Source organism: Meriones unguiculatus, chromosome 10, assembly GCF_030254825.1.
Source record: "Meriones unguiculatus strain TT.TT164.6M chromosome 10, Bangor_MerUng_6.1, whole genome shotgun sequence".
In the NCBI taxonomy this organism is placed as follows: Eukaryota; Metazoa; Chordata; class Mammalia; order Rodentia; family Muridae; genus Meriones; species Meriones unguiculatus.
Genome location: NC_083358.1, coordinates 76,030,758 through 76,054,411, shown reverse-complemented (window position 1 = coordinate 76,054,411; position 23,654 = coordinate 76,030,758). Strand labels below are relative to the sequence as shown.

The 23,654-nt window shown below is 39.1% G+C and overlaps 1 protein-coding gene across 5 annotated transcripts in view; it reads right to left on the bottom strand.

The window, feature by feature from the left end:
* Positions 1-23,654, bottom strand: part of Sec24b (SEC24 homolog B, COPII coat complex component) — a 78,484-nt gene that overhangs the window by 9,646 nt on the left and 45,184 nt on the right. For all 5 annotated transcript variants that reach the window (XM_021645084.2, XM_021645090.2, XM_060392694.1 and 2 more), the window contains 10 exons: positions 21,667-21,747; positions 18,870-19,102; positions 12,725-12,909; positions 10,206-10,308; positions 8,038-8,164; positions 7,384-7,493; positions 4,871-4,983; positions 1,881-1,999; positions 1,503-1,558; positions 1,064-1,270 (listed from right to left, as the gene is read on the bottom strand). In XM_021645084.2, coding sequence (XP_021500759.1) covers positions 1,064-1,270; positions 1,503-1,558; positions 1,881-1,999; positions 4,871-4,983; positions 7,384-7,493; positions 8,038-8,164; positions 10,206-10,308; positions 12,725-12,909; positions 18,870-19,102; positions 21,667-21,747 — 1,334 coding nt within the window. The remainder of the gene's footprint in view (positions 1-1,063; positions 1,271-1,502; positions 1,559-1,880; positions 2,000-4,870; positions 4,984-7,383; positions 7,494-8,037; positions 8,165-10,205; positions 10,309-12,724; positions 12,910-18,869; positions 19,103-21,666; positions 21,748-23,654) is intronic.

The following is a 23,654-nucleotide window of genomic DNA, read 5'->3' as shown; positions in this document are numbered from 1 at the left end:
GGGCATCATGGCTCAGACTGCTAAGCCAGCACTTTGGACACTGAGGCAGGAAGACTTCTGAGTGCCCAAACCCAGCCTTGGCTAAGGAGTGAGAACCCCACACCTTCACCCCTGGGGAGGGGGGTGAAGTCTGTGGCACATTGCTTGGGATAGTTTATGGCTGAATGATTCAATTTTCATAAAAGACATCCCAGAAGATTGTCTTTATTTATCTTTCACAGTAGTGCTACTGAACTGTATATCTTCTTACTCAACATGATAAGGAAGGCTTAATAATTAATTCGCTCTCAGCCCTGGACAGTTAACTGAGCACTTTCACGTTCACTAACTCATACATACTTCGGGGATCTCAGAGATCACAATGAAAAAGGCCAGAGTAAAAGCTCAGCCTGTGTAAGTAAAGACAAATTACATGTGCTTGTGTGTGTTAACTAAACATACTAATGGATCATGAGACTTATTCATGGCTTACATTTTTCTCTACTAAGTTTTATACAGTGAGTGGTATCCCCCCTGTAACCTAAAAAAGTTTATTCATAAGCATGTTAAATTGTAATAGCTTGACTAAGCTTTCACTTGTATAGTAGAAATGACACTGGGGAGAGAAAATCAAGCCACAACTTTATAATTAAATAGCTATTCAACTTTTGACAAGATGCTACTTTTTTCATCTGTGAATAAAAGGATTAAGGTATGTTCCTAAATATTACAAAAATTAATTTTTCTAGTTTGTGTGTGGATGTGAACACACACATGGCAAGGGCTGCAGGACTGCTGGGACCCCAGACGTGGGCTGCCACATCCAAAGTCTTATTTGCTAGGGACTGGGTTTGGCAATCGTGTGAGCACCGCCAGTGCTCTGACCACCAAGCCATCTCACAACAAATTATGGACTGCTAAGTAATAAGAAGAATACACCAAACTCTTAAATAAAGGTAATGTGGTTTAAATTCTTACTGGCTGGTTTATTACTGCTAATGAAGCAATGAAGAAACAGATAATTTCAGTCTGTGGGGGGAAGAAAACACCAGTGGTTAAGATACAAACATTCAACATACAATACCTTGGTACTTGACCTCTGATTTGGATCTTCTCTGGACTGCAGAAGTCCTGCCCCCAAGGAAGGTAACTGTGTCTGAAATACAGACACCCGGCCGCCAGTGGGAGACATTAGCTTGAAGGCAGCCTGAAGTGCAGGTCCAAGGGCACTGTGTGTTTCTCTGGTATTGATGAACATATTTGGTAATGCGTTCAATAAGTCTTTTATAAGCTAAGGAAAGATTAAAGGTTGAATTACTGAGAAGGCAAGATGGTTTTCTTCTCTAAAACATTCCAGGATAAAGCACAGCAACTGCATTTCTGGGGACAGTGAAGGAAGGACTCACTAGACAGCTTCCTTCTGTGTCTAACAGCAATGTGCCTTTACATAGATACTAACATGGGAAACTGCTGATCTGATGTCACGAGTGTCTCTATACCATGAGAAAACAAATTAATCTCACCTCTTTACTTTCATACAGATTCACAAGCAAACTATCCGGTGTGGGCAGAAAAACATCTACATGGACAAAAATACACTTCATCAGCATATTGCCAAAAGAACATTATAAAGAAGCAAACTTGAGTCTATATGAACACTTGCCATGTGTATCTATAATTCTGCTTTCTATTACACATATTCCATGTATATTATATATACATATCCAATACACACATATGCATACACACGTAAAAAACTTAGAATCGAGCATTTCCAAGAAAACAACTATTTTAAACAAATGCCAACGTATACCAAATCATGCTCACAACACATGACAAGATGGACCTTAAACTACATTAGACCAAAGTGCACAACTACAGACTACCCTGCTGATGCTTACCTTCTATATCAGATACAATCAGCATTTGAGGCTGTGATAACCCTTCTTGTAAATTGTAGAAATGAATAGTGCTGTCAAAAGTCATGAATCCTATTCTTGTTCGTGAATCTCCAGGAAGCCTAGTGACAAAAATGGCAACTTAAAATTCAAAGTGCTCAGTCAAACTGTTTACAAAATAATGAAACAGTAGGCTAAGTCTAAGGACAGCTACACACGACTTTTTTCTGGGAACAGAGAAACTATGTGAACTGAGATACAAGGGAACAGATGTGGGCATAACATCCTGTTTTCAGGCAGAAGCTCTCACATGAATTCAGGCTCAGAAGGTGAAACATTAGCCTTCAGGTAAGAGCAAACTAGAACACAAGTGGTTTTTTGAAGTTCAACATTTCCTGCTTATTTTCCTCTAAAACAGTGGTTCTCAACTTCCTAATGCTGCCACCCTTTAATATGGTTCTTCATGTTGTGGCAACCTCCAACCATAAAATTATTTTGTTGCTACTTCGTAACTATAATTTTGCTACTGTTATGAATCATAATGTAAAAATTTGATATGCAGGATATCGGATATGTGACTCTGTGAAAGGGCCGTTTGACTCCTCAAAGGGGTCACTTTTTGTTTGTTTTGAGACCTGGATTCTTAGTGTAGCTCAGGCTGAACTTGTGGCCATCCTGCCTCAGGTGCCAGACCATGGGATTTCAGGAGTGTGAGACACCATGCCTCATTCTCCTACTCTTAAATAAAGATGTGCTCATATTTTTTGTCTCAGTATCATGCAGTAGTGTAATGCATTTAAGCACTCTAAGGACAGAACGACAAATACTTTTCAGGAATAAACTAAGTGTTGTTAAGACTTACAGCTATGAACACTGAAGTGATGATCTGTTATCCACCACTAGGAAGTTTTCTGTTAGAACTCAGTTTCAAAACACTGCTATGGTTCCAGGAATGAAGCCTGACATGCCCTGTCTGTTAAAGCTTCCCTCAGTAACACTGTGTTACAGAAGTGCATCTCCAAGTAGGCCCAGCTGTGTTTACTTGGTAATGTAGCTTATTGTTTTAGCATGCCTTTAAAATAGTTGGTGAGCAAATGATTCCAGGGGCCAAGAGAGATGGCTCTATGGTTAAGAGCACTTGCTGTTCTTGTAGAGAAACCAGGTTCGGTTCCCAAAACAGATAATGGCTTATAACATCGTAAAGTCCAGTTCCAGGTATCCCTAGACCATGGGCATGCACGTGGTACACATCATAACAGTCAGCAAATCTTTAAAAGATTCAGAAGTAGACTGTGCATCAAAACACAACATTTTACTGTTATAGACGATTGATCTGCTACTCACACACAGCCAAGGGCAGTAAAACAGATTTCAGGGAGAAAAACACAGGACTCAGGAGCCAGTACTGGTCAAGCCTTAGGTTTCTACATATTAACATGCACTCTTTTGAGACTTCAGTTCAGAAACTCCAAGGGCATTAATCAGAGATTAGAGTGGAGATCACTGGCGTACCCTGTTAAGCAATTACCCTAATCTCTGCTAAAATTGCTTCAGTAGCAAATCCCTCTTTCTCAAGTGTGTTTCCAGAGCCTTTTAGGAAATGTGCTACTACAGTGTTGCTGCCCTGTTCCCCTTTCTATTTGGGTCTTTACTTTTCCAATGTGCCTATTTTCTGTTGGTATCAAATAAAAATAACTATGTCCATTCTTAGTTTTATCCTTTTGGTTTTATACAGTCTAATTTGCAAGTAGCCATTATCCCTGTTGGAATATCTGGGGCCATCTCCTCATACTTTTCTGAGAATAATGAAGGAAATGGATGGATGGAGCAGGATGGAATGGGAACTTGCTCCACTCACTCAAAGACTACATCTGGCACTGCGGTGCCTCCCGAGGCACTGACCCCAAGGGGAAAAGATCAGCATGGGGTGTGGCTTAGGATATACCGCTGCCCCCATGAGAGGTCATGGGTGCCTCCTACATACACTGAAGTCTAAAGACTGCACAAACAACTTTTAGTTGCAGAAATTGCAAAGGATCCTTCTCAAAGTTAGTGGAAGGACTCCCTTACAACTGCTGGCAGACAAACAGGCAGGAGTTAAGAGACTACATATAAGCCACTGTATTTTCTGCTCCAATTTCACAACACAGCTTGTGGCTCATGTACCAGCACGCAGAGCACATTCTCTCACTTACAAGCATTTTCAGCACAAACTCAGTTCTTACCTTCCCTTTCTTCAAATCATTCTCACTAGTGCCAATAAAACTAGCTTGTGGAAAAAATGCCTTTCCTAATCATAAATTATAGATAGATTTCTATAAAGCTTTATTTTTAATTTATTAGATTTAATAAACTGACAAATCAGATTGTATGCATCAGTGTACAAATGGCTTGTGATGCATTTATACTGTGGGATAACAAAACCTAGCTAATTAATAGGTAAAGTCTGTCTGTGGTAAGAATACTAAAATCTGCTCAGTATTTTCAGGAACATACTAGTCATAGTCACCAAGCCAGCGATAGTTATTTGAATGACTGCAGTCAGAAAGCTGGTATGCTCTCAGCCCACCTCACCCCAGCCATAGCACTCTTCTTATATGTAGATCAGCTGTTAAGAGTTTAGGTATGACTGAATTCATTTGACATGCATTTCTCAGTGTCTGATTTAATGTCACTTAACCTAACATCCCTCAGATTTAGCCACACTGGTAACAGTCTCATTCAGATTCCTGATACACAGTCCAATCGCTCTGGCTCAGTGTTCAGGTCAGCTAGTCCGAAAGACAAGATTCAAGTTCTTTCAAAATAGTAAAGCATTTATTTTACGAATTATACACCATGACATTATTAAACCATAACAACTCAAGTAACAAAATTCTATAAAATTAGGTAAACAAACCAAACCTTAAAAAAAAAACCCACAAATTATAAATGAGCACTTCAAATGTATACACACATTTATATACCCACATATGAATAAAAAAAATTCTTACTTGTCTAAGTTTTCTAGTAACGACTGGCATAAAACTGTCAAATAGCCAGCTTCCACTGCATTATGAGACACATCTAAAACAAACAAGTAGACGGCAGGCTGAGGAGGGCGAAGCTGCAAGGAATAAAGACAGCATCTGGTTTCAGGCACACTTAGATAATGAAAATGGCATTCCCTTCTTCAATTTACTTTTCTTGTAAAGTTCATTTGAGATTAGACTGAAAGGCAGTTGTAGTGGCTAAGTACATTAAGTGGTTTTTTTGTACAGAATACTTTCTAACATATTTTCTAAAGTAAAAGCATGCTGGCTTATTATTTAATGCTAACCTGTCTAAATATTTACTTATTCCTAAAAACATTTATATGGCTTTTAGGTTTTTTTTTCCATTTTAAAAATTTATTTATTTTAATTTTATGTGGTTGCATGTTTTGCTGGCATCTAAGTAAACAACTAAGATGCAGTGCCATCAGAGGGCTGAAGAGGGCACTGGATCTCCTGGGACTGGAGTTACAGATAGCTGGGAGCTGCTATGTGGGTTGGGAACCAAACCCTGGTCCTCCGTAAAGGCAGCAAGTGTTCTTAACCATTTATCCATCTCTCCAACCTCTAGGACTTTAGTTTTTAAATTAACTTGACTTTTTACTGTGTTGAGAATTAAATCCAGGGCCTTGCACATCCTAGCCACTACACATCGCCACTAGGCACTACACATCTCTAGTCCCTTAATTTTAATTTAAAAATAACATAATATTTATTATTATAAAAATTAAAATTTGAGTCTAAAGAACTCCAGTTAATTTCCCAGGGTCAATGTCAAGTGGCTCACCTTCAAAAGATCCAACACCTTTATTCTGGCCTCGAATGTACCCTTCCACCCCCCTCCCCACTCCACAAAGATACTTAACTAAAAATAAAAATCTGATACTCTGCCATTACTATTAGTTAGATGGTGGCTGAATCCCAAAGCTTAAGGCTAAGTGTAAAGAAAGTTCTTGGATGGTATAGGGTATAAATGTTCACATAAGTCTTCATCTGTCAGAGATACATGGTGACACATAAAAAGTAAAACGATGTCTCAGATTAGAAGATTTTGTGTTTATATAAATATGTCTGAATGTGGTGTATGTAAATGTGCATGTGTGTGTGTGTGTGTGTATGTGTGTGAACTACAATGATTTTCCTGTTTTTAACTCCCTCCCCTCATAACCAAGGGATTACAAAAGCTTGTACAGTTATGCTCAGCTTTTCATGTCAGTACTGGCATTCGAATTCAGGTCTTCATGCTTCTGCAGTGAGCACAGTTTCCCCCTGGGCACTAAGCTCTCTTTCTAGCCCCCAGGTTAGAACTTAATATATTCTAGAACAGGAAGGGGCAAGAGGATGAGGAGTGGGTGGATAGGTTGTTAAATATATTTGTCAAATATACTTATGCAAATAAATATTCAGGCTCCGGTTGCATGAACAGGAAGCTCACTAACACTGTATGAAAAGTAATAGAAAGGCACATGAAATCTTTTTCCCCTTCCTTTCGGTTAAGTTGCTAGTGCTAGGGAATTGAACTCAATACCTCAAACTGCAGGCAAGAGTTCTACCGCTGAGCAGCACTCTTAGTCCAGGAAGATTTTCTTAAAAATATGTCAGCCAAAGATCATGAAATCATACAACCAAGTTAAAGCCTATCTGCACTGCATGTGGATGAAGATTCCTAAGGACTCCTGGGCTGAGGCCATGGTAAGTACTACAGTTGAGAAGTGCACAAGAAAACCGCACAGTAGTTAAAAGTGAAAACTGACAAGAAAACTGCACTTCTGTCAACTTAGGCTAAGTGAATCATCAAAATTACAAAAATAAAGAAGTTAACACCAAGAATCTAACAGGCATCAAAGGTGCCCACTGTTCCTGGCTATCCTTTTTCACTCATAGCACTTCACATTTTTACCAGCAACCAAGACTAAAAACCAAAGGGGGAAAAATAAAGGCTACGATTATTTTTAATAAAAATTAGAAAACAAAGAGGAACATTATGGAACCTATAATTCAGTTTTACAAGTGGAAAATAAGATTTAGAATCAACATAAAAATAGATGGAATCTTATGATTGAACGTTAAAGAGAGAAATTCAAGAAGTCATCCATTCATCTTGCTATCTGTCCTGAAGGAGCCATTAAAGATGACAGTAATTTTAAGACTATTGTTTTTGGCAAAAATATATTCCAGTTTTTGTTGCTGAATGGGTCACTTAGCTGTAAATGGTCAAAGTATCTATACTCCTGTTCAATAAGTAGTCTCATTCAAGTGGCTAATGTCATGGCTGATGTTTCTTAGCACTATAATGCATTCTTCTAAGACCAAATCAGATCTATGAAAAGTTTTCTGCTTGTTACATGCAAACTTTCATATTATTATATAAAAAAAATTCATTAAAAGACTTCAAAATTTGGATGAGAATTTACTTAAAAGAACTGACTCATTTAATTGTGTCCTATAGCCAATTCAGACACTAAAATAGTTACCATGTAATCTGAGGAAGCGATGAACTCCACCGTTGAATTCTGAACTTCTGGTCGTTTATGAGGCTCTCCATAAGACCGAGTCAGGGGGTTATACAGAAACTCTTCAGGAACTAGACAAGAGTTAAGAATCCAAGGCACATTTAACAACACTGGGAGTGAAACACTGTCATTACCAATGTTTAAGAAGTTTACTAAAGAAAGAAAATCTCTAACATGCTTTTAAAAATGCATTTTCTGAGAAATCCAGGACATGGTAACCTTTTTCCTTAGACTCACTTCCTCTTTATTATCACATGACATGGGAAGGAAAATCAGACAAGTACAACTGGGAAGCAGTTTTGCCAGGAAGATCTCATATGTGGGCAAAAAGAACAAGAAGACACGCGTGCTTGTGTGTGAGTTCATTGAACCAAACACACAAGTTGGGTACATGTGTTTACATGACTGACTGACCAACATGGTCAGTACCTTTTCTTCTCATTTTGCTTTCTTTTGCGGTTGAAACCTTTTTATTGTCAAGTATCTCTTCAGATAGCAAATGAGATCCTCCCATGCCTGTGTTATCTCCACTGAATGTCATGAAAGCTGTTTTTAAAACAATGAGAAAGATGTCAGAAAATGATAGAGACACTTCATTTTAGAACGTAAACTCACCATCATTAACTCTGTAGCACAGGTTGCATTTCCACCTACGCTGATCAATGAAGGACACGAAAGGGTTGATGTATGTCCGACACGATCGACACCTCACAATGGTGTTTGATGTTATTACTGGCAATTGCTGGGAAAGAAAGTAAAGTCACTGTAGCAGCACAAAGACCCCAGTGGCAATCAGGACACAAACACGCCTGTTTCCATGGACAATAGGTAGTGCTATTCAACTTTGTGATGTACATGCTTAACAAGACAAGCTATTACTTCCTGCAAGGCAAGCCACAGCAATAGAAAAACAGCAGGAGCTGAGCAAACAGCCTGGCTAGCCAAGAAACAAGGTCAGGGCTCCTCACCCTGACTCAAGAGACAGCAGCAAGGGAGCGGCACAGACAGAGGAAAGCCTTATTCTCTGCTGGGTGTCTGTCCCTGGTACCAGGCAGGGGAGGCTGCTGCATGCCTGACAGCCATACCACAGCAACTGAGAACAGAAAGCCAAAACCACAGAAAATATATCCCTATACTTAGTCTGAAAAAGTTGTTAACCAATTTAGAAAATATAAAATACATTAAAATATCACATACTATTCTGTGGCCCTGAATTCATCCACTATAGTTTTATATGCTTCATTTGGGATTTTAAAAATATCAACACATAATTTTTGCATTTAATGTTCTGTATTACTATTTTATCAAAGTAACAGCTGCATATCACTTGTAAGGGAAAATGGAAAATAAAATTAACTGCAAATGAAAAAATGAAATTTACTCCTAATTCTAGATTCCAGAGGACATCACTATTAATTCTCAATATATATACTTCAAGAAGATACCGTTTGTGGAATCTGTACTTAAAGGGAAACTCTTGCCAGGTAGATACAGTGGCATATGCCTTTAATCCCAGCACTCAGGAGGCAGAATCAGGTGGAGCTCTGTGAGTTCAAGGCCAGTGTGGTTTACACAGTGAGACCCTGTCTCAAAAATAACCACCACCCCCAAGAAAAAAGGGAGAAAGAAGGGAAGGAAGAAAGAAGAGGAGGAAGAGAAAGAAGAGGAGAAGAAAGAGGACCTCTCAGCTATGCATAGATGAGATTAACTGCCTTAGTTGAATGATAAAGGTTATAATAGTGTTTAAATTACATAGTATTTACTGAATAAATAAATTCATAGGACTGGTTATGTATTATAATTACTTTCTAGTCACTGATATTTTTCACCCTCTTAGTAAGCGAGTAAGCAACCCCCCCCCAACACATACACACAAAATAAAATTTTAAAAAAATGAGAGAGGAAAATGCAGCTTAAGTATAAATGTCTCCGGTTACTTTTTTGTTTTGTTCTCTTTTGTACCTTAAAGTTTTAATTTTAATTTTCTTGGCCAACCAGGCTATTTTGTCAGCTACTGCTAACATTGTCTACACAAAATACCAAAAATATGTATAAGACTAGCAAAGTGGCTTTTAACCCAAATACACTTTCAATCAGCCAACCTGACATTCTTAGATTTCCCCCACTATCACAAAGTTGTTTAATTTCAATCAGACAACTTCTCTCTATGTGGACATAACGGTTTAATAGAAGACTCTGGAAGTCTCTGCATAGTCCACGTTGGCTGCAACTTCCAAACTACTAGCAAGTAGATCAAAGTGAGGTCCAGACTCTTGCAGAATGCCTCTGCTAACCGTGCCCACAGGGAGCCGCTTTCCCCATTGTGCTTAGAACCTCGGAAGCAGCCTGGCTGCGTGTCAATTAGGCAGCACACAGCTGTGGCCCCCATCCGTCCCACTGGGGAGGAGACCCAGGTAGTGGCCACCACACTCCAGTGCCCAGTACAAAGCAGGTGCTCAGAAGGCGCGTGCTCACTTGAATCTTACAGACACAGTAACTGTTAAAAGAAACGATTTACAATTATTTATTTTCATTTTGTACGTGCCATGGTGTGCGGGAATGTGTGGGGGTATGGGTGCCGTAGCCTGAATGTGTCCTCTGAATGTCAGAGGACAACCTGTGGGGAGTGAGCTCTTTCCTTCTACCACGTGGGTCCTTCAGATCAATCACCCAGAAATGATTATTTCCAACTCCAGTAAAAGATGACAAACACTCTAAGGAAACAAGATAATCTGGATACCTTGCAAATGTATCAGAATGTACGTGTTTAAGATGTACTTTACCGTCAGGTCTCTGAAGGGATGCAACAATAATCCTAAGGGAAGCTTAGCTTTGTTCAGTAAAGCCTGTGTCTGTGGGATGTTCGTCAAGGTACATCGAAACAAACTGAAAAGACAGACACAAACAAGCAGCATGTTAGCTAGCAGGGTAACTGCACCTGGGAAGAGCTGAGTGAGAAGCACTTGGGCAGGTTACTACAACGATTAGCAAGGAGATTCCTCAACCAGTCATGTCCTGGACAGATGTCAAAGACCTAAGTCCAGGACCCCACATTTTACTGTAGAAAGAGTAAGACATTCTAAATAAACCCTGAGTGCACTGTACAGCATTAGCAGAAGCTACAGAAACTGCCACTGAAAGGCAAGCTGCTCCCAATGCTGTGTTCCTGCTCACCTGACCTTTCAATCTGAACTCATTCATACCACAAGACTCATCTAGTTACTGTGTCTTCAGGAGCCCCAGGGTGCGTGGGGGCCTTCTACTTGAGCTCTAGAGTACACTCCTGCTGTGCTGGACAGCCTGGACAGAGAGAGCTGCTACCGCAGCCTTGGTGTGCTTCCCTGAACATACTCTGCTTCTTCTTTGGAACTTCTTGCAGTGCAGAAGCTTAGAACATCTTCCCAGGAGCACTGTGAGTTACTCTCTCACTAGTCAGACTGTGTACATATATCTTTCTTAACAGAATGTAAGTTCTATGAGTTCACAGAGCTTAGGAACAGTTTTGCATACTGCCTTACTCATAACCTAGAAGGCATCCAGGAAATGTTTACTGATTCGGAGATGGACCCTATGTGTATGTGCTATTACCATAGGCTCCAGTGTCTCTAAACCAAAAATATGAAAGCAAGAAGTCTCCACCCAAAATGTTTTGAGCAAAGACAGGATGCTCAGAAGGTTTCAGATGCTAGAGTATTTCAGGCTTCACAATTACGAATGACAACCAAAGAAGCCCATAAAAACATTCCCAAAGCCGGAAGCACTTGCTTGGTTTGGTACTTGAAGCATTTTAGAGAAAGAAAACTGAACCCAAATTCTTTAACTGTTGACAACACTGACTGGTAGATGAGAGCTGCACAGTGCCTTAAGCCACTTCCATCTGCAATCACTGTGAACAATCTGGGTGTGTCCTAGTCTAAAGCTACTACTAAATACTCTTTAATTTTGAAGAGAGCTGCTTTCAAAAACCATAACTAACAAACAATATGTATATCATTCCCTACCTACAGAAATTATTTAACAATTAGATGTTAAGTAGCCGGGAAGACCTTTAAGTGAATCATCTGATTCAGCATCCCAAGAGCTCAGATCACAGGCATACAATGCTGCAGTCAGCCAGAAAACGTGCAATCATTCATTAAAGCAAGGCCATAAACAACCCCAGAACAGCTTAGAATCAGGACAGGGAGCTGCTGTCAGCCTGCAATCTGTGGTGTGCTGTGCTTTTATGGAAATCATTGTAGCACTGCCTTTGGAAGTCATGCATCACATGACAGGAGAAAGAAACTTGTGTTTAAATCCTATTTAAGATCCTGGTTGAGAAAGAGGACCTCACTCTCCCTCAACTACTGAAAACATGGAAAGCCACTGTCTTAGAAGAGGAAAACACTGGCTCTAATGATGACTGATGTTCTCGTGTGAGGAAGCTAGGACTCTCCTGACCTTGAAAGTCTGTGCTGTACAGAGAAACTACAGAAACAGGAGTATCCCCTAACAAAGCACTTGTGCAGAGGGAGAACCAGGCCTTAGGAGGGGAAGTATTAAAAGCAAGGAAGAGAGTCTGAGGCCCTGGGAGGTAAGTAGAGCTCACCAATCAACACAGAAGGACCCCACAACATGGACGCACCCGGTACACTTCTCCAGGAGGTGAAGACATTCTCAGCAAAAGAAGTCCCTATGCAAATTCATGCTGCTTCAATAAACTGGGGGTTCTATACTGAATGAGAAAAGGAAATTTAGAGAAAAACTACTCATCTAAACCTATTCTTGGAACATTAGGGAGGTCTCTGCCATTTTTAAGAAAAGATGAAAAAAGAATTTTTGAAGACCACCTTACTTAAAGAGCTTCAGATGTTCTGGAGGATGGCAATAAGAAAAGTTTGCAAGCATGAGTTCTAATCCTCAGTAGCCATGTAAAAGAGGAGTGGCCACTGTGGGGAGTGGAGACAGGAGGATTGCTGAGATGTGCTGACTGCCAGCCTAGCTCTAGGTTCAGTGAGTAACTGTCTCAAAAGAATAAAGCAGAAAGTGACAGCGCAGGATACCTGAAGTCTTCCTTTGGCACACACTACCACACCCAACACAAATAATCGTACCACACACTTCAACACCCCACCCCAATACACAGTCAGACTGAGGAAAGGTCACGTGTACTTCTCTACAAACCTACAAGGAAAGGCCATGTAAACAAAGCTTCCAATCAAGGGACCATGCGACGTCACACTGCCTGACTATTTCTGGGAGTCAGGCACTGCGTTCACCAAAGTTCTCTCACTGTGAAGGCACATGAAAAAAGGGTACTTACTCTGGGCTGCAGTTTAACTTGTTGAGTTCTGCACTCAAGTTAGGCACAGGAGCCCAAACAGGAGCTGCAGGTAAGATGTTCTTCTCTTGAGTGAGGTTTACAGGTCTTAGGCTTTCTGGCTGTGGAGAACTCTGCAGACTTAGTCCTCCTAGACCTGAGGACAACTGGTTCATACCTGGGTAATGCTGAGAGAGAAATTCAGAGCAAAAGGAAAAATTATACAACAAATGTGAAAAGGTTTCTGAAAACTAAATTTTAATGTAAAAAAACCCTCAAGATAATGAGAAAATTTACATCTAGCTTTACAGTCATATCTTAACAAAGCAGTTAATTTAAAGCGTAATTAAACATATCAAAGCAAACCCAATCTTATTTATAATGTCAAACTATTCAACACCAAAAAACAGAGTTTACACTGGACAGGGATGATAAATGTTGAAGCATCTTCAGGTTCTATCAAGTATCAATTTTCAGGATAAGTTGAAGCCTTACAGAGAGCAGTGTTTCTCAACCTTCTAAGGCTGCGATAATTTAATACAGTTCCTCATGTTGTTTCAACCTCAACCATAAAATTATTTCATTGCTACTTCTTAACTGTGATTTCGCTAGTTATAAACCTTAATGTAAATAACTGGTTTGGGACCCTATGAAAAGGTAATTCTACCCACAAAGGGGTTGCAACTCACAGGTCGAAAAGTACTGCCTTAGAATGTACAGGTGTCTAAAGTTCTACTCTGCCCTCTGTTTTATGCTTGCAGAATTATTATAAATTCATAGCTTTTTTTCAACTAAAGTGATTTAACAAGTTACTGTCATAATTTAAAACTACTCAACCTGAGTTAAGTAAGTCAAAAACAATCAAAACCAATCCCTGCATTTACACTTCTTTTAAGATCATTTGCATGACCAGTTTATGACTTTCCCTTAAAATGCAAAACACTGCATAAATAAATACACAAGAAAAATATCCAGCCAAGGAGATAAAAAAAACAATCCATAATGTTTAAGAAACTAAGTCAGGTTCTAGTACCATGAAAATAGTTTTAACTGACCTTACTGCTGCTTGGGACATATCTAAGGACAAAAATTATGACAAGACATATCTTTTATTTCAATATGTGATTCAAACAGAAATGGTTTTTCTCTATTTTCTTATCATTTTTGTAAACGGAAATTTAAATTTTATTTTGTGTATACATGTTTTGTTTGCATGTGCGGCTCTACACCACTGGTGTGCCTGGTGCCCTTGGAGACCAGAAGATCAGAGTCCCTGCAACTGGAGTTGTGTGGCACAATGTAAGTGCTGGGAATTGAACCCAGGTCCTCTGTAGGAGCAGCCAGTACTTGTAACTGCTAAGCTGTCTCTCCGGAGCCAACAAAACAAATCCTATATTTAATAATTTTACACTTAGAATAAAAAGTTGATGTTATTTTGAAATTATGTAAATATATTAAGTACAGTCTGTACTCTATCTGTAAGCTACAAATGATAGATTCATTCAACTATGGACCAAAAATTGTATTATTCTGATACGAAAACTACAAAAAAGTATTTTCAGGTGTATCTCATTTCATTCTTCACCAGCAGTCAATTTTAAATTAGTTTTCCATTTAGTTCATTTGCTGCTATTAATAACATAAACTAGGATGTATAGTTAACAAACAAGGGACGTAAAAAAAGGAGACCCTTTGTATCTAGATAGTTATCTTCCACATTCCTTAATACAGGGACCAAGTTTCATTATGTGAATTTGCATACAGTAGTTCACATACAGAATGGTAACTTCAGAAAATGGTCATCTGTAGAGTAGAAGACACACAGACATCACCTAATGCTAAAACCCACAACTTAATGAGAAACTTTAAAATGACCAGGAGGTCACTGGATAAAGTATTACCCAATCCCCACAGCACTGCAAGTGAAACAGTAGGTTTATGTCAGTAGAACATCATAATCAGGCCTATGTAAATAACCACATCAAGTAATACATCTGAGCTATTAGATTTAACTCCTGGGTCACAGGAAATGGATCAGAGGAACCAGTAAAATGATACCACAAGGAAGCAATGAGCAATGTAGGACACTCTATAGGACAACTGGCTCAGCTTTCCTATCAGATCAAAGGCTTGGATTGAAGGGTAAGGTTTGTTTCAGATGAAAATGATAATAATAACACATAAGCAAACATAACAGCTAAGTTATTATTTAGCTAGTAATTTGTACAACCAAATTTAAAAGGCATTTCTAAGATAACCAGATAAATGTATGTATGCACTGAATTATAATAGCATTTAGAAATTATTTTTCCTTTTGTTTGCTATTCAAGACAGGTCTGTCTCAAAATTCTCTGCAATCAAGGACAAAATATATCAGGGCATGGGAGTGCTCTATGAGACTGTTTCCAACCAGGACCATGTATGGATATAACCTAGAATCCCTGCTCGGATGTAGCCCATGGTAGCTCAGTATCCAAATGGGTTTCCCTAGTAAGGGGAACAGGAACTATTTCTGACATGAACTCAAGGACTGGCTCCTTTACCTCCCTCCGCCCCTGAGGGAGGAAGAGCCTTGCTAGGCCACAGAGGAGGACATTGCAGCCAGTACTGAAGATACCTGGTAAGCTAGGGTCAGATGAAAGGAGAGGAGAACCTCCCCTAGCAGTGGACTTGGAAAGAGACAGGGACGAGATGAGGGTGGGAGGGAGGGACTGGAAGGGAATGAGGGAGGGGGCTACGGCTGGGATACAAAATAAATAACCTGTGATTAATATTAAAAAAATAAAAAAAATTCTCTGCAATAAAGGGAGGGGATGAATGAGGAAACCAGTGATAATGTGCCAGCACCTGGCCTCCAAAGAACAAAACACCTTAAGATGTGCTTTCTTGAGGACTTTTCTCACCACTTAATGAAGGCCATTGCCAATCATGATACAGAAAGCCTTTAGATTGTAGAGCTGACCCACCAGATCACACCATGTAGAACATTTAAAAGGATTTCAGTTGTATTACAGAAGGCTCCTTGAAGCTATGAGGTATGTATTCTAGGGCCAGCAAGATGGCTCAGCAGGTAAAGGCGTTTTTACCATGAAAGCCTAGTGATCTGAGTTTGATTCCTAGGATTTATGTAAAGGTGGAAGGAGAAAACCAGCTCCATAAAGTTGTCCTCTGACCTCCACATGTGCACATACACATTAACACAGATTTTAACAATTATATATAATAAAATTACACACACACACACACACACACTCTACGTGGCACTTCAAATCATCTTAATAACGCCAGCCTTCCATGAATTAATGTAGGCCCTAGTGCTGCCAAGGCAGTTTAAGTCAGGTCGCCCACTCTGAAAAGCTGTACGACTAACTGCTCAAGCTGCATATGTATGTCTCAGTTTACTCTCCCTGTTGCTGAGAGAAAACACCCTGGCAAAAGAGACTTCAGGGAGGTCTGTGCTCCCAGTTCCAGATACAGTCAGCAGAAACGTCACAGCACCAGGCATGGTAGGCAGCCGTGTCCACAGTCAAGGCACAGAGAAGAATGATAGTGCTCTGCTCAGCTCTCCTCTTTAGATAGCCCAGGGTTTTCTCCCGGGGAATGGCTGTATCCAGTCTTCCCACTTCACGAACCTAATTATGAAAATCCCCCAGGGGCTAACAGTGACAGTCTGGATACCTCAGGACTTATCAGTTCTATTCCTTGGTCTGAACTTTTGCTTAGAAGATATGGAAAGAAATGTTCATAGCAGAACCACTCCTAATTCATAGTAGAATCAAAACCATAAGTTTACCCTATGGCAATAGAAAAAAAACAATAGAATAAACTGGCATATTCACAGTGGAGTACATCTGAGAATAAATAAATCATAGCCACACTAAAAGCAACACAAGAATGCATGCAGTAGGACCCCTCTTATGAACAGTTTGAAATCAGGTAAAAGTAACCTGTGGTGATAGCAGCCAAGAGAGAGGCTATTCATGATTTGGAGTTAATGATTAGAAAAGGCGTGGGGGGGGCGCCCTCAACTTTTGAAATGCATTAAGTGAGGCATGGTGGCAGATGCCTAAAATTCCAGCAATTCGAAGGTGAATGAAAAAGGCTCAAGAGTTCAAGGTCATCCTTGACTACACATGAGTTTGATGTCAGCCTGAGCTTAATGAGACTCTCAAAAAACAAACACTACCCTACTCTTGTCTACTAGGAACAATCAAGTTTTCAGTAGTGCCTGTGAGACCATATTTTAAAACTCTGGCAACCACCGTTCAGCTTTACCACTGTAACAGCTGTCTGTGACAACACATGAGGCCAATGGCCACACCTGCATTTTAACAGTGTGAGTTACAAAACCAGGTGAAGGGGCCCTTTGCTCCTTGCCTGCTGTCCAAGAAGCAAGACAATCTCAGAACTTCTTCTCAAGTACAGGAATAATATTGTAACTCCACAGAGGAACTAACCCAAAGCACAAGCTAGTCAAGACTGAAACACTGTTTTGTGTGAATCAATGTAGTGATAAGGAAAATATAATAAAATGGGGGAGGTCTGTACCAAATCAAGCAGATTTCCCCAAAGCTCCTTCTAGCTTCCTTATCCTTTTCCTGCTGCATCTTAGTTCTAAGATTAAATTCCAGACAAAAACTATTTTCTGTTCTTTTTTTTTTTTTCCAAAGCTTTCTGTGTGTAAGTGTACACATGTGTAGGTGCATGTGCAGGCCCATGTGGGGATCATCCTCAGTCTCTCCTCCACCTTATTCATTGAGGCAAGGTCAAATGCAGAGCTCATCTCTATGTCTAGTCTCACTAGTCAGCTTGCTGTGGGCATGTTGACTACATGTGCAGTGGGCTGCCATCCCCGCTCAGCATTTACATGAATTCTGAGGTTCCAAATTCTGGTCCTCATGCTTATGTGACAACTGTTTTACTACTGATCTATCTCTGCAGCCCCTATATTTTCTTTCTAAGCTAAGCATAAGACAAATTCCTGAAAGGTAGACCTACTAAGACTTGACAGAATGCTTTCACCATTTCACTCATTTCCCTGCTTTATTTTCCTCTCAAAACATAAAATGATAACTACTTACCATTCTAAGAACAACTAAACTAAAATGTTCTTAGACGTTGCTTAAGAAAGTATGGTCAGATGACCTTGACCACTACTACCATGGAGTCTGAATAAAACTTCCACTACAGGCTAATGTATTTGAAGTCTCCAGTTGGTGGCATTGTTTGGGGAGTTTATGGAACTTTTAGGCCTTTAAGACATGCTGTAGGAAGGATGTCACAGGGAGCTGCTTTGAAAATATATTGCCTCCTCTACTTCCAGTGTGTTCTCTCAGTTTTCTGTGCCATGAAATATAATCAGCCAGCTTTCTGCTTTGGTCACCTCTTGACAATGTTTTCCTCACTAATTAGATTCTCCCTCTGGAATCATAAGCCAAAGTAATCTCTCTTCCATAAGTTACTTTTGGTCACAGTATTTTATCACAGCAACAGATAAGTAGCTAACACAGCTACTGAGCACACAAACTAAAGAACACCTGTGTTCTTAAAGATTCTCAAAGTCATTTTTGTATCAGAGTACTTTAAGTAAAGAACAGAGGCTAAAATAAACACTAAACTACATTCTCTTATTTTCTGAGGTAACTGCCAGCTTAGGAATATAAAATGTTTAAAAAGTTAACATTAGGGGCTGTAGAAGTGGCTCAATGATTAAGCACCACTGGCTCTTCCAGGGGACCCAAGTTCTCTTCTCCTATCCATTTTAGAAAGCTCACACATGCCTATAACTCCAGTCCCAGCAGACCCAACACCCTCTTTTGGCCTCTGTAGTTATCCACATGTATATGGCAGAAATATAGATGCACATGTAAACATACATTTTATATGATCAAATTATTAAAAAAATATTAAATTACTTAAAAATTATTATTAAAAATTATTTTTAAAAAAACCTGCATAAAAGCTGCAAAAAAAAAAACAAAACAAAACAAAACAAAAACAAAAAAACCCTAAAGGTACAATAAAGAAAACCCAAGCTATCACTAACCTTTTCATCTAGATTCTACCTCTTTAAAACTCTGATCACTACAGATGTGTTCCACTTGATACTTAATTTTTACCAACTTATCAAACATGACTGAATACATACCTGAGGATACCCAGAATACGCTGGGCTACTGGGATGTGCTCCAGGGGCTGGTGGTGGTGCTGCATTCTGATAAGCAGGCTGCAGAGTAGGGTAGCCATAGCCAAAAGGCTTTGCTACCTTTGCTGGCTGAGCAGCAGGAGGAGTGGGGGCTGCAGAAAGAGTCTGGGCGAGGGTGGGGTTAGGCTCCAGGGCACGGTCAGGTACAGGGCTGCTTGCCGAAGAAGAATTCATGTCTAGCAAAGAAAAAAAATAGGTATTCACAACCCAAATCAGAACTATTAGCAATAACCTTTGGCATATTTTTCTTTTCAAAAATATTTTACTGTGACAGATGCAAAACACACACCAAATACAAAGAGTAGATTACTGACCATGTACAGATTATCTAAATTCAGCAACTACCAATAGCCCATCAATCTTATTTTATGTATTGCTTTGTCTGTGGATTATTTCAACATCAAATGTCTCAGATACCACACACACAGCTAACACAGCACTGTATACTTCTGATTTTTAATTCTCTCAGGAGGACTGGGGCTAAGAAGCAGAAACAAGGCAATTAAGATTACAAATTACTTTTTCCAAATTGTCCTTTATCTGAACCTTAAAATGTCCATGAAAGGAGAACTATAGTCCTAAAATCCCCTAGAAATCTGCATTATTTGCATAAGTAAATTGTGAGTAGAATACAAAAAAATGGTGTCTAAAACTTCTAGAACAACATCTGGCATGAAAAAGTGCCTAAGAAAATTTAGTGACTAGATAATCTTCATTTTTATTTACATTTAAACAAAAATTTCAGTAAAACTAAAAAGAAAAAAAAAACTTTTGACAGTATATATAAAAAGAAAACTAAAAATTACTACACAACCAGTGTGGTATACTGACTTGGTCTCACTTTAAAAGAACTCTGTAAATTATAATAATTTGATCTTTTAATATTATAATGGTATTCCTTACCAGCAATAAGAATCTGCAAAAAAACATGTTCTGAAAAAGAATGTAACTTAATAAAAACTAATTGTTCAAAAGTCTCTTAAAGAATCTCATCTTTTTATTGACTACGTTTGCATTGGAAACACCTGTACATACTCTGCCACCACATTGTGAGACACACACTCACGATCAGGGGCTTTCTCAACACCCCCCCAGACTTCTTATGAGAACAAGGGCTTCAGTGCAGCTCTATTCCTTACATTTTCTGCTTGCTGCAACTTGAGACAGAAACCCAGATGGAAAGATCTCTTAAATGGCAACAATATCAATGGAAGAGTTAACATTGGAGCTTTAGGCATAGAGGTTTAACTAAATCTCTTCTTCTGCTAGAAAAGATAACACTTCCTATGTTCCTAGTTCTAAGTCCTTTCCTAGTACCAGACACACAGTAGGCAAACCTTCAGCTCATTTACTATTGCTACAGGTGTTTGCACAGTTCCTTAATTTTACTGCAGAAATAAATACTTACAAATCTGTCCAAGGTCACGGCATACCGTTTACTACGAGATTAAAGTTACGAATCCGGGCAGATGAACCAAAGTAATGTCTGACTCAGGCCATCAACTAAACCATGTATACTTCAAGTGACATTTTACTTCAGGCTACTTTGGAGTGTGTGAAAGAACATAGATGCAGCAGTCACTCCCAGTGCAAGAAGCAACTCTTGGGCACTTTCGTAATAGTAATTACAACTGAAATGGTTTCTAACCTCTTTCACATAAACCCACATATACGGACCCATTAATTCCTAGGAAGAAAAATGCTCAAGCATAAGAGACTAAGTTTTTCAAACTTTGTTTAAAAGCAAGAGGGAGCTGCACACTAAGCCGAGGATTAAAATTTTCCGATTCATGGTATGATTGATGACAGTGAACACTGTTTGTTAGGTACAGAACACTACAGTCTCAGCTAAATTTCAACCTTGTGAAAGCGATATTATCAATGTGCTAAGGCAACAAGGGGAAGGGCAAAGTTATTTGTGCTGTCATTCTGAATGTTGTGGTCATGAGGGGAAGAAGGATGCCAGGTATGTGTCCGTGACGGGAGACAGGAGCATAAGGAAGAGTGCAGTATAAGTTACTACCATAATGAAATGACTACGAATTATAATAGCTCAATTATATTCTATATTCATATCATCCACTGATCCGCTATTCTCATCATACAACAAACTTATTTTCAGATATATTTAAAAATAACGCTTGTAGGGGCTGGAAAGATGCTCAGAAGTTAGAATACTCGCTCTTGCAGAGAACATGGGTTCAATTCCAAAGGCTCACAACCCTCTGCATCTACAGGAAATATTTCCAGGAAATACAACCCCATCTTCTGACTAGGAACATGTAATACATACATACATACACAAGTAAAACTTTTATACATATTAAATATTTTTTTAAAAAACTAGTAATGCCTCTAAAACATACCCCCTTGGTCTACCTGGCTTTTTACCAAGTGGAGGTACCAAAAGCCAAAGGTGAAGGAAGAAATCAAACACATTCTAATCAGGATCTAGTTGTAAAGGTTTCAAGTTCACACGCATATCAACAGAATTTAAGGAGCTATTTTTTAGAAGAGGAAAGAAGAACACTGTTCCTTATGTTTTTTTTGTTTTGTTTTGAGAAAGAGAAAAGAAATAAAACAAAGCAATAAATTTCTTCATGTTACCAGAAACAACATGCATGGTTGTCACTGGCTGAGAAATGCAGGAAAATGCAGTCTACCTTTGATATGCAATCATGGTCGCCTTTAAGGTGACTGGTGGCCAGTAACTTATATGAATAGTGTAAACTCAAGTTACCTGGGTAGCTGCCTCCTTCCAGAGCATCGTAACTGTTGGGCAAGGGCGAAGCGCTGCTTGTAGTGGAAGAGCTGTCAACACCTGAAAGGAAAACCAAACACCTGCTAAGTTCAAAGTGACAGTGCATTGCACAACAATTGCTGCCAACATGAATAAAGATGGGTTTTGCTGAACTAGGAAAATTCTCAACTCTGGTAAAAAAAAAAAAAAATTGAAATGACTGATGTTTGAAAGCCGTCACACACACACCAAAATTAAAATGATAGATGTTTGAGAAGTTTTGCACGAGCGCATGTACATGTACACACACACACACACACACACACACACACACACACACACACACAGGCTATTCAAATGGCACTTGCCATGATAAGACTGACCACTTGATCACTTGAATTTGATCCCAAGAACAAGAAAACCAACTCTGGAAAGTTGTACTGTGACCTCCACATGCCCACACTGACAAACACATAATGTAATAAAAAATCATTTTAAATGAATAACAATTAACAACAGTGAGACTATATAGCTGATAAGTGGAATAAATTCAGCTAGATATACATTAACTTCAAAAATAAACATCAAACTATAAAAATAAACATATAAATTTACGGCTGGCAGATATTTTAATGGAACCATACCTAAAATATTAAATCTATCAACCTTAAGGTATCACAAACGCTCTATTAGCACTAGAAAGTTTAGGATATTAAGATGGTGTTTAGCACAGCAGAGCTGTTTCATACATGCATAAAAGACGCTGGGGCTAAAGAAATGTTTCAGCAGTTAAGAGATCTAGCAGAGGACCTGGGTTCGATTCCCAGCACCCACATGGTGGCTTCTAACTAGCTGTAACTCCAGTTCCAGGGGATCCGATGTCCTCCTCTGACTCTATGAGCACACGTGGTACACAAATACACAAGCAGGCAAAACACTCATACCCATAAAAAAATATAAAAGACAACTTTATGGCTTGGGTTTCTTTCAGCGTAACATGAAGGTATTTTTGTGTCTCCATTTATTCATGTGCAGAAAAAAGATTAAAACAATACCCACTATACTGAATAAGAAAATAGAAATGGAAGCCATGCTAATAGACAAACATCAGACAATAAGAACTTACTGTTTGTGACCATTCAAACCGGTTAGATTAAGAAAAGCTGAGAGGTGCTAGGACACATGGGAGAATAGAACATAAGAGACAGTTCTTTCATTCATTCACTCAACAAATACTTCACTGGGAATCTCGGAAATACGCTGCAGTAAACACTGATATACAGAGTACAAAATGCACATGGCCCCTCTCTGAGACCAAAGTGACAAAGTGACAAAGCTCCTGGCTCTTAGCTGACATTCAACCAGGATTTTAGTTTTTCCTTTAAAAAAAAAGTTTGTTTTAACCTTTCATCCAAGTATATATTACATACTGAGCACATCCTATCTCCCCTTCCATTGGTTGCTCCTGTTCACACAATTTTACTTTTACTTCTGTACCATTTATATGTGTGAGTTTATATATTTATAAAGGAATCATGGAGGAGAGGAAACATACCAAATTGTCTTTCTAGTACTGGTTTCACTTGATATGATTATTTCCAGTTACATTCATTTTCCCTGCACACAACCTAACCATTCTTTATGGCTAGGAAATATAAAAATCATTTTTAATTTACCTATTCCTCTGATGTTAGACACCTCAGGTGATTTTTAACTGTGATATAAAAAGAATGGGAATGTATGACCTATCTTTCTCTGGACAGCCTTTAGATAACCTTAAAAATTAACTGTATTAACTATGGCACAGTTGACAGTTGTCTGCAGTTATTTGAGTGCTTTATTGTAGGAGAAGACTATTTACCTTCTGTATAACTATGCGTCAATTGTCTTCCTCACCCCACCCCCACGCCAACAAGCTAGCTAGATGGCTCAGCAGGTAAAGGTACTTGCCAACAAGCTTGAATACTTGACCACCTGAAGAGGAGGGG